Here is a 15,906-nt window from a genome sequence, read left to right as displayed (position 1 = left end):
GACTGGCTTCCAGGCAGCTAGGAAGAGGGTCTTAAAAGTCCACACCCACAGTGACACACTTACTCCAACAAGGCCACGCCTACTTCAACAGGGTTACACCTTCTAATGGTGCCACTCCCTGGGCTGAGCAAATGGAAAATGTCACAGTGGAGCTTTGAGGTTTCTTCTGGATGGAACTGCTGTTGCTGATTCGTGTGTGATGTCTGCTGAGTGGACTGGATTGCAGCTGTAGATTTGTGTGTGGTGTTTGCTAGTGGACTGAACTACTGATATTCTGAAAATGAAGATGGGAATTGCTCTAAAGAACGATTTCTAAACAGGTCCATTTCCCCCATTCCTAATAACCTGTCTTTCCTACTACCTCTGGTGGGTGGTAGCCTAGAAGGGAGGTTAAAGCCTTTCAGAACCCTTATTAAAGTAGCCTACACGTGTTCTTTTAAGAAAGTGTCTTGCTGGGGTGGTGGCGGCGTGTGCCTTTCATCCCAGCACTGGTGAAGCAGAAAGTTGATCTCTTGAGCTTGAGGCCAGCCTGGCCTACAGAGGGAGTTCCAGTACATCCAGGGCTCCACAGAGAAACTTGACCTCGAAAAACCAAAAACAACAGCAACAGAACACAACAGCCACCCCCACAGAAGCCCCTCCAAACTTGCCAGCACAGACTTCCTTGTCTTACATGTTGTGTGGTGCGAAGGCTCCAGACAGCTGGCCCAGTGGCCTGCTCCAGTGAGTGCTTCAGGGACATGGGGCTGGATTAGCAGTCGTCCTGAAATTCTCTCCAGGCTCTCCCAGTCAACCTGGGGGATTGCAGAGCTGAGAAAATCTGCTTCTAGATTGACTGGCTGACCCCTACTGGTGTATAGGGGACAATACACAGTTAGGGACAGGGGACCCCACATATGTCAGGAGCAGCAGCAGCTTGTGAGGTGGGGCCTTGAAGATAGGGGATTTTAATTAATCCCTTCTCTCCTTTCAAGCTCAGGATTTCATAGTACTATGCTGTCCCTGGATCCACGGAGGCCATGTCCACCCTCTCTCTCTCACCTCTTCTTCTGTGTCCTATCTCTCCCTCCCTCCTCACCCACTCTCCCCCTTGAACAGTGTCACCCGTTCACTTGCTGGAGTACCATCTCCTGCATGAACATGGTGGAAGAAGCCCTTGCACTCTGGATCCCTGGGCCCGAGCTGGTTAGTGCTTCAGTTGTCCGGGGGTAATGAAGGCCTTCAAGAGTTGCCTGTGCCTGAGACCTAGAGAGCAGGACATTGGAGCCCAAGGTCCAGCAGCAGTGCCACTGTCAGGAGAAAGTCCTCCAGGGGTCCAGCAGTCTAGAAGGGCATTGCTTCATGCACAGCTTCTGACATCAGCCCTAGGTCATACTTTTATTCTGGGTCCTACTGTTTGTTGGAAACTGCAGTTAGCATTTCATGTTCAGGCCAATAGTGGACAGGCAAATGCTTTCCTGCTTGAGTGACAGAGCCAAGTGGCTCAGGCCAGTGGGGTAGCTTAGCTGGTCAAAGTGCTCACGGCCTCATGTCCTTCAGTGTTTGCAGCAAAGAATGGAAGGAGAGAACCAACTTCTGCAAGTTGTCCTTTCACCCCTACATGTGCAATGGCACAGGCACACACGCATACTCTCACACACACATACTCACACATACACATACTCACACACACATACTCACACACACATACACATACACACAGATACTCACACACGCATACTCACACACACATACACACACATACATATACACACACACATACTCACACACACACACTCACACACATACACACACATACTCACACACATTCTCACACACACATGCACACACATGCATACTCACATGCATACTCACACACACGCACACACGCTAATAATAAAAATTTACAGACGCTAAAAGACTTATTTATTTTATGTGCATTTGTGTTTTGCTTGTATGTAATCTTGTGCACCGTGTACTTGAGGAAGCTAGGAGAGTGTGTAAGATCCCCTGGACCAGAAATTTGAGGTACCGTGTGAATACTGGGATTTACACCTACATTCTCTGGACAAGCTGCTGTCTGTCAGAATAATAAATTTTTTTCTATAAAGCAAGGGGACTTCCTTTCTGAGCCCACGGAATGGCAGCCACGTGTGCTGACCCACACCTGTAATCCCCAGTACTTGGAAAGTGGAGACAGAAAAATCAGGAGTCAAGGCTAGCCTCAGCTACATAAGACACATTTTTGAAAGAACACAAGCTCACTTGGCTGTGGTGGTGCACGCCTTTAATCCCAGCACTCAAGATGCAGAGGTAGGTGGATCTCTGAGTTCAAAGCCAGGCTGGTCAGTCAGGGCTACTCAGAGATACCCAACACAGAGCTTATGGTAAGAACCCTGTAGAGTTTGGAACTGATGGAGTGTACCTCAGCAGAATAGAAGATGTTTCCAACAATCCTGTTGTCAGGAACATTATATCAAATGGGACCAACAGATTATTTTTTCTCTAAACTCTGAAGTCAAACAGTTGCTTCCTCTTTCCACTTGTACTCAGTACACTGCTCTGCTCAAGTGTCCCTAGCGCAGTGTGACAAGACAAGGTCACAAACAGCAAAGAATCCATCATCTGTACTTGTAGGTAACACATTGTCCCGCTCAAAAGACTTTGTGTAGTAAGACATTAGAAAAAAATAGCCCACTCACAATAGCTTTAAAAAGGAAGGTATCTGGGGTTGGTGAGATGGCTCAGTGGTTAAGGGTGCTGGCTGCTTTTCCAGGGGTCCTGAGTTCAATTCCCAGAAACCACATGGGTGATCTGAGGCCCTCTTCTGGCATGCAGGTGTACATCCAGACAGAGCATGGATGCATTAAAACTTTAATTAATTTGAAGAAAAAAGAAAAGTACCTTAAACTGGGTAAATCTAACCAAGGAGGTCAAAGACCTCTACAATGAAAACTTTTAAGATAGTTATTAGATGTCATGGGCAGACATAATTAGATGATGGGCAAACACATTTTCTATTCATACTGTGGAAATGACTGTCATTACCTGAAGTAATCCATAGACCCAGATATGAAATTCCCGCATAGCCCCACTCATAGTCATATTTCATATGGCTGGGTGGTTGTGGCGCATGCCTTTAATCCTAGCACTTGGGAGGCAGACACAAATGGATCTCTGAGTTCAAGGCCATCCACATTTTAAGTTCAAGGCCAGCCATAGCTATACATCTGAAAAAACAAAACACAAAACCCACCCCAACTAAATCCTCCACCACCACTGAAAAAAGTGAAACATATCAGGACATGATATGTCTGGCTTTGAGAGGAAGAGGGGTGGTGGTTTCAGGGGATGAGGGCATTAGAGGGGTTAGACTGATGTCTGGTGGACTTTATCATGATCAAATCCCAGGTAGGCGGCAGGGTATCTCCTCTGTGTTGTGTAGGGTTGTGGAAAATCACATCCAGAGCTTTTCGGATGCTAAGGCAAATGGTATATCACCCAGCAGTAGCTTTATTTTTTTTAAAGTTATTTTATGTATATCGGTATTTTTGCCTACATGCATGTTTGTGGACTACATGTATGCCTGGTGCAGGAAGCAGGGTGTTGGCTCCCCTGGCATTGAAATCATAAATGGTTGTTTAACTGAGTGTTGGGAATGGAATCTGTGTCCTTCACTAGAGTAGCCAGTGCTCTTAACTGCTGAGGCATGACTCCATCCAGAAGTATCTTTAGAGGAAAGGAAAGATTTAATATCTAACTTTTGTATTGAGTGATCAAATTCACTTATTCACTAACATATTTTGTATTGTGCCTCTGCCCCCTTCTTGGCTTAGTTTTTGATAATCACATGTGTGATCATGTGCATGATAATCACATGTGTGATCATGTGCATGCATGTGCCAGTCAGAGTTTGTTCTTCCCTTCTGAAATGTGGTCATCTGGGATTGAACTCCTTTGCACTTGTGGAGTACCTGGGTTTGAGTCACGGCATCCACATGGTGGCTCACAAACACTCTAACTCCAGTTCCAGGGAATCCAGTGCTGTCTTCTGGCCTCCAAGGGCACCAAGCACACATGTGACATATATGCCTACGTGCCACCAAAACACACACATTTAAAAAAATCAAGGTTATCTTAGGTGGTGTAGCAAATTTGAAGCCAGGCTATGCTTGTTGAGATCATGTCTCAAGAAATGAAAAGAAATTTTATATATCCGTCCCATGGGGCAAATCTAAATTAAGGAATGAATAAGTTCCACACTTCAGGGCCTTAGAAGCACAACACTCAATAGCTTCATGTACCCAGCGTCTGTCATGCCTCATAGAAATTAAAGCATGTGTCACTGATGGAAAGGTGTTGGATAATTCTTCAATGGGTAGTCCACTCTTTGGGGGAGGGGGTCCTTGGGCTGGGCACCAGACTAACCCTCTCTCCCTCGGCTGGTCCCAGCTGTTGCCCCTCCCAACTCCCAGTAAGTGGACCTAGGACTTAGCCCTAGATGGCCCCCAGCCTCCCTTAATTGTTTCTCATTACCAGAGTGCATCTTACGGATATAAATTGTCTCCACTAGCCCAGGCCGCGCCTGCAGTGTTACTGCATGAACACTGGATGCTCAGACCCTCCTCAGAGAGCCTCAGCTTGCCAGCTACCCTGGGCAGCAAGTGCTGGTGACCTCACCACCACTCTTGTCCATTCCGGAGAACCAGGCCCCCTTGCCTGCGTATATGATGATGCCTGGCATTCTCTGAGCCTCAGCTTCCCCATATGTATTCAATAGGAAGCCTAAACCTTCCCGTGCCCGTGTCTAGGAATGGCTGGCCTTCTCTGGACTTTACTTTCCCACACCGGATCACTGGCAAGAATCACAGCTGCTCCCGACCCTTGTTTTAAGATGCAATTTCATGTAGCGGATGCTGGCATCCAACTCGCTATGTTGCAGAGGAAAACACTGGACTTCTGATTCTTCAGTTTCAAGCTATTACAGCCCGATTTATGCAAAGCTGGGGAACGAACCAGAGTACATGTTAGGTTAGCATTCTATCGACTGAGCTACTATACCTCCAGCCCTGTTCCCATTTTTATACCTAGCAAGCAAGCAAGCTCCAGTTTTCAGATTCCCCATATGTTCAGCGGGAAATAGCACATTTTTCTTTCTCTGTCAACATCTGGTCGTCTCCAGCCTCTGTTTCCCCAAATGTTCAGTGGAGCACACATACCTTACCTAATCTGGCAACGTCGTCTTTGGGCATTAATTTTCCCATTTATGAGAGGAGAGCACTGTGACCGTGCCAAACCAGAACAGAGATCTGTCCTCTGGACCTCATTTGCTCATCCAACAGAAACACCCCTTCTCTAACCCGCTGCCTTGAGTGGTTTTGCCTGAGCAGAAAGGGGAGACAGGGTGGAAAGACAAGCTGTACATTCCAATTCTTTATGGGTGGCTTGGCAGACTTCACAGTATCTAGCTTCAGTTTACTGGTCACTCAAAGCAACGGAATGGCTCTTCCTGTGGATGGCACGCAGCTGGAAACTGTTCTTTTGCTGGTCCTTCTCGTTGGCCACGCGCCAACCCCACCCCTTGCGCGCTCCCCTTAGAGCGGCTGACTCCTCGGAACCTTCGTGTGTGGAGCGTGCGTTGCTGAACGGTGCTCTTTCCCAGGGACGCCGTCGCCCCTCGCGCCCCTGCGCCCCCCGACCCGCGTCCCCGGCGCCGCCGGCCCGGAGCTGCCCGGAAGCTCGCTCCTACCGCGGCGCTCGTCAGGGCAAGCCCGGGTCCGTCCGGGACCTCGGCCCCGTTCTCCCCCGGACCCGAGAGGCTGCTGCACCGGGTACGGGGGCCGGGATGGAGGGAGGAGCCTGGCTTGGGCTGGGCGTGAGGCCGGCAGGTCTCTGGGTGTGGGTCGGAGCGGCGAGGCGACGAAAGCGACGCCCCGAGCCCGAGAGAGGGGAGGCCAAAGCTCCTTATGGAAGCCAGGGGAGTAGGAAGGCCCTCGGGGATATAACGGGACGAGGTGGTTTAGAGGACCAGGGTTGTTAGGGGTCCCCAGGCGAGGGGCCATGCATCGTATAACCCGGGAGGTGAAGAGGGACCAGAGATGTCAGCTGTATCTAGAGAGGGGGACCAAGGTTAGTGGTAGATGTTTGGGAACAAAAACCAGAAGGTCTATGACTGCGAGTGGGAAGATGCTCCAAGGTGGTGGCGGTGACGAAGAGAGAAACGAAGATGTCAGGATACTTTGTGGGTGGAGACGGTGGTGAATGAAATGTAACAAGATGGGGGCGCATATTGGAAGCAGGCAGTTGAGAATGAAATACAGACGATGGGTTTCCCCGAGTGGAAAGAGAATGGCGAGACCTTTAAGTGCAGAGTGTGAGGATGACACAAAAAAGCCCTGAATGGAAAGTGGGGAATTGGGTTAGTGAGACTCTGGATAAGTATCTAGGGAGGAAACTTGAGGCGGAGATTGTGGAGATTGGGGAGGCTCTGAAGGTATTGAGGGACCTGAGGGCAAGGACTTAGCCGGAGCTTGAGTAGAGCTCTGAGAAAGAGGAGTGGGTAGATGGGAGAGAAATCTCGGAGGCCACTAGTGTCTGGAATGTGAGATTAGAGAGGACCTAAACTGAAAAGGAAAGAAGTGGACTTGGAGATTGGTTTCGGTGGGTCGGGATGAGCGGAGGGAATCCGAAGGATGTCTGAGGTTCTGGCCCGAGTCGGGTGGAGCGGGGTGTTGTCAAGCCCTGGTGTAGGAGTCCCAGAGATGGGGACTGGAGCCACATTTTACTTTGTAGGGAGGTAGGTCAGTAGCACCGTCTGGAAGAGAATGGGAACACCTTCCTTTTTAGGATTTTTTTTTTCCTGAAAGGAAGAGAGGATCTTAACTTCTCTTCCCTCCGCCGCTCCCAGCTGCCGCTCCAGATGCTGCTGCTCCCGCCGCGGCCACCCCACCCTCGGTCCTCCTCTCCGGAGGTCATGGACCCACCGCCCCCCAAGACTCCCCCCTTTCCCAAGGCGGAAGGCCCCTCCTCCACTTCTTCCTCGGTGGCCGGGCCTCGGCCACCGCGGCTGGGCCGCCATCTGCTCATCGACGCCAACGGGGTCCCCTACACGTACACGGTGCAGCTGGAAGAGGAACCTCGGGGCCCGCCGCAGCGCGAGGCGACCCCGGGAGAGCCAGGTCCTCGCAAGGGCTACAGCTGCCCAGAGTGCGCTCGCGTCTTTGCCAGTCCTCTGCGGCTGCAGAGCCACCGTGTGTCGCACTCGGACCTCAAGCCCTTTACTTGTGGTGCTTGTGGCAAAGCTTTCAAGCGCTCCAGCCACCTGTCGCGGCACCGCGCCACCCACCGTGCGCGCGCTGGCCCACCTCACACCTGCCCTCTCTGTCCACGCCGCTTCCAGGACGCCGCGGAGCTGGCGCAACACGTGCGCCTGCACTGAGCTCGGCCCTGCCCTCTCAGGGCCACCACGTCCGTCCCACACAGCGTCACTCCCACACATACCCTAGCTCTGCTGAGGTTACTGCCTTACCCTAGGCCTCAGTTTCCCCACCCATCCCCAAAGAGAAACATCATTTCGTCTTTTCTCCCGTCTAGCTGTGTGATGTAGACCAAAGTTGTTGCCCCTCTGGGCCTGGGTGTCAGTTGGAACTGGGCTTCAGTCCAGCTGTGTTGTGTAAGCCTTTGCAAATGCTACGACCTCTCCAGAGTCTTGGTCGTCTACTCTTCCCAAGTAGTGAGGTCCTTGTGGAAGACAAGACAAAAGCACCGGCACGGTCTGGATCATCTCTACGTCTCTCTAATGCCCACGATCACTCATTCTTTACCCAATAAACATTCCACACTTCATTCTCTGGTTCTTACTTGCATGTGGGTTGAGTGTTGGGACAAGGGAGATTGAGTCTGGACCACTAGCACATAGGAACCTTGTGCTCGAAGTGCGTTTCCAATTGGAGCTGTTTTCTGATGCTCAGGCAAGCCGCCCTCTCCGTCCTCTCTTGGACCTCCGTCTTTTCCTAGAGTCCCATTTCCAAAACTCGGCACTGCCAGGTACTGAGGAAGGCCAGGGTCCCCGGTCCCTCTGCCGCCTACAGCTGTGGGCGCAACCCGGGGCTGTCCGGGGCGCCTGAGCCCGAGAGGCTGCTGCACTGGATACCAGCCGGGTAGGAGGGATGGAGAGCCTAGGACACCAGGTCCAGATAGGCAGCTTTTGGAGAACTAGCCAGGTTAATCTTCAAAGGCAGACAGAGGCCGCAAACTTAGAACTTAAGGTGGGGCATGTAACGGGAGAACCTAGACATGGCGGATGGGCCCATTACTAGACCTAGGTGGTGGCCAGAGCATGGGACAGTCTAGAAGGAATAGGAGATGTCCTGCAGGATGGCTGCTGGATGACCTGAGAAGGGCACATGTGGGTGGGGGGGGGCGACTGAGGTCTTGATTGCAAACAGTGGAAAAGCGATTGTGTGAATACAGTGGTTAGTGGAACTCAGAAGACAGTAGAGGGATCCCAAGGGCCTTATAGGGATAACACAGAGAACCGTGGGCAAAACATACCCCAGAGTCCGTGTTCCTCTTTCCCAGTAATGATGCCTCATTTGCATCTACAAATGCTGATGCTGCTACCTCCCTGCCCTCAGATCTGGGTGCTTCTCTTTATTGAGACCATGGAGGCCCCTATCTGTTGGACATCTACAGAACCTGGACTTTTCTTCCTCCACAGGATTTCCCTAGACTTCGTCCTTTTCAGGGCCCAACCAAGATCTTCTCATAGACATCCAGGGTGTCCCCTACATAGTGCTGGTGGGATGAGGAGTCAGGGGGTGCAGGGCCAATGGGACTTAGGCTCACAAAAAGTGCTACAGCTGTCTGGTGTCCTTTAGGGTCTTCCACTCAGAGGTGAAGCCTTTCAAATGTCACCTGAACGAAGGCATTCAAGCAGACCAAACACATTTGAGAAGTACATTTGGTGGAAACATCCATGAGCTGCTCCTGGGGCCCCCAGAGATCGTGGGTCTCCTCCTGAATTTCTGACACTGGCCTAAGTTGCAGCCTAACTTTCGGAGTCCTGGACAGAAACCCAGCCTTGCCTGGAAGAGTCTCAGCTGTCAGTTCATCATAGTGCTTTGGAACTATATGGGAATAAGCTCTCACAGAGAACAGCTTTGTACCTTGAACAGTTGGGATATTTATTATTATGGATTCCTGATAGTTTGGGAAAACTCTTGCCTGGGAAGTTTTAATGGGTAGTCAGAAGTCTCTATTTTGACATTGGAGGTAGGGCCTAGATTGGACACTCAGTACACACCACACCCATTTCTCAATTATTACTTACATTTTTGGGAGACATTTTAGTTTATACTATCTGGAACAAAGACCTTGGCTGGGTAATGGGAAAGTCTGCCTTCCTCCTCTGGGAGTTAGGCCTACTTCAGTTCCCTCAAGCCTGCCATTTATTTATTTATTTAGACAAGGTTTGAGTGTAGTCCAGGGTGACACTGAACTACTTTCTTGCCTCCACTTCCTGAGTACGGGAACTCTAGGCTTTGTGCATGTTAGGCACCCTCCAGACTGCACCACAGTCCCAGCACCTTTGGAAATAAGGTTCTCAACACTACCCCTCCCCCACTTAAACTACAGCCACATTAATATACTTAAAAAAATAGCATCTCAGGCCCAAAACACAGCAAACATGCGTAAAACAGTTTTAATGTTGATTACCTTTAGTGTGTATAGGGCAAGGGGATACATATTTTAATTCTAGAGTACACCTAGTAAGCACAGTTCTCTGGTTTGAAACACTGATCTAGGGCAGGTGGCTCCCCCTGGACTTGCTGACCCAGGCTGCAGTTTATTTGTAAAAGTCAAGTGTGAGGGTGAGCTGCTTTGTCTCTCGGTTGACACATTGGGTCTTCCCCTGCAAGGTTCCTTTAAGCCATGCTTCCCTTAGGGCTTCAGAACCCCCAAGAGGATGCTTCTTGTGAACAGGAAAGGCAGGTGGAACCTTGTTGCAGGTCTAATATACATGTCTTTTCCGTTCCCTTTCACTGATTGTACTGTGTCATGTGCAGTTAGCCTCTTTACACGACTTCTGGGGCAGAAGGACGAGGGGCAGTGTCTTAAAGGCTGTGCATTTGCTCCACCGACTGACTTCAAACCATACCAACAACCGCTTTCGTCTTAAGCTCCAAGAGTGGTCCAGCACTAGGCTGAGCCTTTGGTAGGTCACATCACTGCACCCTCTCAAAGACTTTTGACAGTAACTTCCCACTTAACAGGTACGTAAACCGAGGCCATAGAGGAATTAGGGTCAGGAATTGTTCTATAGGTGGCTCCAGTGGGGGCTATTCCTGACCCACACTTTGCAGAGAAGTAACCACCACACAACCCATTGTCACATCCTGGTCCTCTTATTCCTTTAATCTTTTTCATGGATAGGGGTGGGGTGGGTGGATGTTATGCTTGGGCGGTTGTCTGGGACCAAAGGTGTGCGTGTGCTAGCCAGCTCCTCAGGGACCATCAAAGGGCACTCAAATTTCACTCCAGTTTTCTTTACTGCCTCATACCTTGTGACTTTTCTCGTCCCGGTAATCACATAGCCACTCACCCGGAGGACCCCTAGAACCGCATCATCTGTGCAGGATGAGAATTTCATGAGGATCCCTGCCTGGGCTTTGGGAAGGGGGGGAGATGTTGTGTGTGGGGTGGGGGTGGGGGGTGTTGCAAGGGGCTATCGCGCAAGTGCGGCCCGGACCTCCTCGCAAACGGCGGGCCTCACCTGGGCTCCAGGAAGGGCGCCCCAGGCCCCGCAGGCCTGATCCGGCAAGTGCCCGTCTCTCTGCTCTCCGCCATCCAGTTCTGAGACTCCCCCTCCTCTGCCGCTGCGCCCGCTTACTGGTGGGTGGGCGCTTCTCTCCGCGACACTTTGCAGACGCTCCCCTGCGCTGGGCATGGGCGCCGCCACTGCCGTCGGTCCCGGGGCTGGAGTCCGTGCGCGGGTGGGTGAGAGCGGGGCCTCTGCCCCTTGTACCCTTAGCATCCAGGGGCGGGAACGGTGTCCATAGTCGACACTCCCATGCCGGTTGCCCATTCTGGGGTCCTTTGCCAGGGTCACCCCCTCCCACTTCTGGGACAAAGGGCGGGGGCGCATCCCCACGCGTGACCTTCCCCGCACTGCGCACGCGCCCAGCTCCCACTTCGGGGAGGGGCTTTACTCGCCCACGCGAGTGCGGGAGGAATGGGCGGCTGGGACTGGGGAATGCTTGCAGGATGGACCCCCCACCCCACCCCAAGAGTGGAAGCTAGGGGTGGTTGTTTCTCCATTTGTGGCTCTGGGTCCTGAGATGGCCCGTGATGAAGGGCTTTGTTATTTAGGCCAAAGTGTCCCTGTGGTGTTGACCTCTCGAGGAACCAAAGAATTTAAGGGCTGATCTCCTTCACAACCTAGAGTCCTCTGGCTGAGCCCCATCGCTCTGGGCACATACTTTGGAAACCTCAGTGTCTCTGTCCAGAAGTATGGGTCCTTTCCTCCCTCAGACGGGTGATCCCTCCTTACTGCGGAGGCACAGGTACTCCACCTCTCCCGGGACTGACTGCATTTGGTGACCTGTCTCTGTCCAGTGCCCCCGAGGGCTCAGCTGCTGGGTCTGCAGGAAGCCTCCATATGAATGACAGAAACAACCACAGGCGGACAAGTGAGGTTCTAGGGTGCCCTTTCCCCATCCAGCCTGACATTGATTCCCTCTGTCCACGGGACAGCTATGGTTGGGGGTGGTATCTAAGGCCTTCTGTGGTGACCTGTGCTGGCTTCTCTGCAGTGAAGGACGAAGAGACCTTTGGGATCTCCATTCCCTTCGAAGAAGCACCTCACTTAGACTCACAGATCCTCTACAGTTTGAGTCCCTCTCGGAGAAATTTTGAGGGTGAGCTGAAAAGGCATTGAGGGACTGGAGAAGGTGGGGTACTGCCTCACCCTGTGGCATGACCTCCATCCCTGCTGTCCCTAGAGCCTCCAGAGGCCGCCTCCCCAACCCTGGCCCTGATGAACAATGTTAAGGCCCAGCTGCACATGGCGCTTGAGAGGAACTCGTGGTTGCAGAAGCGCATTGAGGACCTGGAGGAGGAGAGGGACTTTTTGCGGTGTCAGCTGGACAAATTCATTTCCTCTGCCCGGATGGATGCAGGTGGGGGTGGGGGCACACAGTCCCCCAGGACCCGCAGAATTCAAGTCCAACGGTTGGTTAGACCCGATGGGGACTTGACATTTTATCTTTCCACTAAGGCCCATGCCTATTTTAGGGCTTTTCCCACCATTTCCTACCTTGTCACAGACTGCCCTATAACTCATCAGCCTCAAGCACTTGGTATAACTCTCCCCGAGTCTGTATTTCCAGCCCAGGTTCCTTATCTTAGGGAAAATGTCCCTTTGTAAGCCCACTGCAGTCAACTGGATTCCTCAGAGGGGCCCTGCCTGTATCCCAAGATTTCTTAATGATGCAGTCATCTATTAGAGGTGCCCTAAAATGTCAGGGTCCTGTCTAAGTTCCACCCTGTCCTGCATTATCGTGGCTCTTGTATCTTGTTCTTCAAAGGCCGTGGGGTCTCAGTACCTCGTCTCCCAAACTTTGCCTCAGGGTCCACCTCCTCACCTTGCTCTAGTCTATGACTAGCAGCAGCATGGTGGTGGGTGGTGTCAATTCTTCTGATAGGATTCTGTCTCATTAGTCTGTGTCGCTGCTATTCCCAACTCTAGGCTGCCCTTCCCCAGATCTTTAACTTAACCTTTATTCAGACCATAACCCTAACCTCTGTATGCAGCTGAGCTACTGGCAGGCTTTTTCACTGGTTACAGTGGTAAAAGCTCTAGCAAAGGGCCTATGGTATTTTGAGGGTCTAGATTACTGGGAACCTAGCATTGGGATGGGGAGTATATGCCCCCCTTTCTATACTGAGGGCTCCTGAGTGACCCCAGTTTCCCCTGGTGTAACTGGGCAGTCCATCCTTCAGAAGATGCTGAGTCGAGTCTCAGTTGGCTCCCTATCTAGGGGAAGGTAGTTAGCCTTTCCTAGCACCAAACTGAACCCTGATATCCAATCCTCCTACCCAGAGGCATTGTCTGTCCCTTGGATTTTAACTCTTCACTCTGGAGCGTCCCAGGATAAATCCAACCCCTGCCCTGAAACTCTGCATAATCAGAGATCCTAATGAATCCCCTGGACCTGTTTCAGTCAAGTTCCGAGCCTAGAAAAATGCTCCCAACATTCCCTGAATCCCAGCTGGCTCTATGGCATTCAGTGTAGCTAATGTCTCTACTTGGGGGTTTCACCCTGCCCTCATCCCAAGGACCTGGCCTCCATGTCCAGTTTTTCCTCTTCAGAGCAGTGATAGGACATTGTGTCACAGTTCATTTTTGTCTCTCTTTAGAGGACCACTGCCGGATGAAGCCTGGACCTCGGAGGGTTGATGGGGACAGCAGGGCTGGGGTTGGGGGAGAAGCCTCAGACCCTGAGTCGGCAGCCTCCTCCTTCAGTGGGATGTCTGAAGAGGGAAGTGCCAATGAAAGGAAGAGGCAGAAGCAGAAGGGAAGTACTGGCCGGAGGCGATTTGGGAAGCCCAAGGCTCGAGAGAGGCAGCGGGGTGAGTGGGTCCACGTGATGGGGGTGGAGTTGTCCAGTGTGACCTCTGCATATAAAACAATCAGACCCAACTTCTCACAGCCCTTTGTGGTTCCGAGTTAATTTTAAATTTCAGTTCTCTAGACACATCTTATAGGTGCTTCTTCTTTCCTCTAGTGTCCGGGCCTACCTTTAATTCCCCTGGTCCATCTATAGTTCTTGCTCAGATCTCAACTGTTACCCATTTTGTTCTCCTTTCTCTTCCCATATGGGGCTCCTCATGTGTCCCATTTACATAAATTTTCTTGCTTGGTTTCATTTGCTTTCTAATCTGTGTGCCTTTCACCCCATTTTTCTTCCTTATGCCTGCCCTCCTGTTTCTACCTGGGTTCCCCCATGTCTCCGACCCCACGTGAGTGTCTTTTCCAGTCTTCTTTCTGCCTTCTTGTTCCTGCAGTGAAGGATGCCGATGGGGTCCTCTGCCGCTACAAGAAGATCCTGGGCACCTTCCAGAAGCTCAAGAGCATGTCCAGAGCCTTCGAGCACCACCGTGTGGACAGGAACACCGTGGCGCTGACCACGCCCATCGCAGAGCTACTTATTGTGGCTCCTGAAAAGCTGGCTGAGGTGGGGGAGTTTGATCCATCCAAGGAGCGCCTCCTAGAGTATTCCCGCCGCTGCTTCCTGGCCCTGGACGACGAGACTCTCAAGAAGGTGCAGGCTCTCAAGAAGAGCAAATTGCTCCTGCCAATCACCTACCGCTTCAAGCGGTGATGCCGCTGCCCCGCACGCCTTCCCGCCCAGCAGACTACTGGCCAGGCCGGGCTTCCCGGGGCGCCGCCAGGGCTAAAAGCTGCCCTTCCTGAGCACTGGACCCTGTCTCTCACCGCACACGCTAGGCACCCCCATCTCCATTTCACTCCGCAAGGGCTGCCAGCTCTGCCTCCCCAGCCAGGAGTAGTAGCCCATCTGCATTCCACGCTAAGACAGAGCATTATTCTGAGAGTTTAAATTAAAGAGACATGAACATTTTCAATAAACTGGGCCCCAGGTCTTACTAGAAAGGGAATGTGCTGGGAAGGGGTGGCCATCACCACGGAGACCGGGACGGGAGCGCTCAGGCAGAAGCCTCCAGAGAGGTTGGGGAGGACAGGGTGTAATTAGCCCCAGGAGGCAGAAGTGGGGAGCGGAGCAGCAGCGTTTTTCTGGAGAAACTTTGAGGTAAGCCGACTTAAAAAACGCAGGGGCTGGGGAACTGACTCAATGACCTTTAGCTGAGCCAGCCCCGAGGAGGTACCAGGGGGCGCTGTGTGGACTCGTAGATGGCACGTTCCGCGCTTGCGCAGCAGGAGCTGGGGCGGACGAGTTAACGTGATTGCCAAGGCAACCGGGAGAGTGCAGTCTGGTTTAACCGTCTATAAGTTAGTGTCGACCGGGCCAAGGTTGGGGGTGGGGGGTCGAGGTGTGTGGGAGGAGACCGGGCGCACGCGCAATGCGGGTTTAGAATGGCGGATCCTCTAGAGCACGGAGAAAAACGTGCCTCATACCGCTACGCAGGCGCAGAAACCCCTCTCAAACCACCGAGCACAGGAGTCCCAAGCTGCGCTAACCATCTCCGCAGCGGCCTCCACCACCCTTTGTCCTGCTGGCTGCTATAGTCTCGCACACCTTCTCTGGCCTCCCGCGAGGTCAGTTTCTTCAGTTTTTCAGAGAGCTAGGTGCCAAAAGATGACACCCCGCCCCGTCCACTGTAGTTACTCGGCCCACCTCTCATCTGTCCTCCCTCCCTTTTCGGTTCTTTAAGCCGAAAAAAGCCGAAGCAACAGCGGAAAAAGCCGAGCTTTCTCCCAGTGCGTGAAGCCTTCCCGAAGCAGTGGCGGAAGGGGCGGAGTGAGCCTGTGGAACCTCCGGAAAGAGCCGAAGATTAGAATCGGGCTTAATCTCTAGAGGGGCGGTGAGCGAGCGCTGGAAACCTTCGGAAAGAGCCGAAGGCCTGGACGGTTAGGATTGTTGGAAGTGACTGACCACTTGGACAGGGTCGGCGAGGGGTGGGACGAATTTCCAGAGGCCAGAGACTGAGACGGTTTGAGCTGTAGGAAAACCCGTATCTCTAGAGCGGGTTGGTGTAGGGGAACGCGAGGACACACGGAATCCTCCGAACGTTGAAACGCTAGTCTCCGAAAAGTTACCGAAATCTCTGGCCAGCCGGCAAAATCCTTTCTTCGGGTGATTTCGAGGGCGACTGCCGCCTGCAGTCTTCTCCGTCCGAGAACAGCCGACAGGCTTCGGAGCAGAGCTCGGGGAGGTTCGAGGGGGG

General features: G+C 52.3%; 2 protein-coding genes across 5 annotated transcripts; both read left to right on the top strand.

Moving 5' to 3' along the window:
- The first annotated feature begins 5,628 nt into the window (after window positions 1-5,628).
- Window positions 5,629-7,763, top strand: LOC308439695 (zinc finger protein 580). Of its 2 annotated transcripts, none has more exons than XM_080941635.1 (2): window positions 5,629-5,810; window positions 6,887-7,763. In XM_080941635.1, the coding sequence occupies exon 2, from the start codon at window positions 6,899-6,901 to the stop codon at window positions 7,415-7,417; it is 519 nt and encodes a 172-aa protein (XP_080797761.1). In that variant the 5' UTR covers window positions 5,629-5,810; window positions 6,887-6,898; the 3' UTR covers window positions 7,418-7,763. The 2 variants fall into 2 exon arrangements, with proteins under 2 accessions (XP_080797761.1, XP_080797760.1); XM_080941634.1 differs by lacking the exon at window positions 5,629-5,810 and adding an exon at window positions 6,090-6,108.
- A 3,860-nt stretch (window positions 7,764-11,623) lies between these two features.
- CCDC106 (coiled-coil domain containing 106) lies at window positions 11,624-15,885 on the top strand (the record flags this gene model as incomplete). Of its 3 annotated transcripts, none has more annotated exons than XM_080941531.1 (5): window positions 11,624-11,669; window positions 11,793-11,897; window positions 11,982-12,158; window positions 13,399-13,611; window positions 14,047-15,885. In XM_080941531.1, the coding sequence occupies 5 exons, from the start codon at window positions 11,639-11,641 to the stop codon at window positions 14,361-14,363; spliced, it is 843 nt and encodes a 280-aa protein (XP_080797657.1). In that variant the 3' UTR covers window positions 14,364-15,885. The 3 variants fall into 3 exon arrangements, with proteins under 3 accessions (XP_080797657.1, XP_080797655.1, XP_080797656.1); XM_080941529.1 differs by having other exon boundaries at window positions 11,639-11,669; window positions 13,399-13,634; window positions 14,019-15,885; XM_080941530.1 differs by lacking the exon at window positions 11,793-11,897 and having other exon boundaries at window positions 11,639-11,669.
- Window positions 15,886-15,906: the final 21 nt, after the last annotated feature.

Source organism: Micromys minutus (assembly GCF_963924665.1).
Source record: "Micromys minutus genome assembly, chromosome: 30".
NCBI classification, from domain to species: domain Eukaryota; kingdom Metazoa; phylum Chordata; class Mammalia; order Rodentia; family Muridae; genus Micromys; species Micromys minutus.
This window is presented reverse-complemented; position numbering and strand designations above follow the sequence as displayed.

Coding starts and splice junctions, on each gene's coding strand:
- LOC308439695 (XM_080941635.1), top strand. CDS start 6,899: ATGCTGCTGCTCCCGCCGCGGCCACCCCACCCTCGGTCCTCCTCTCCG.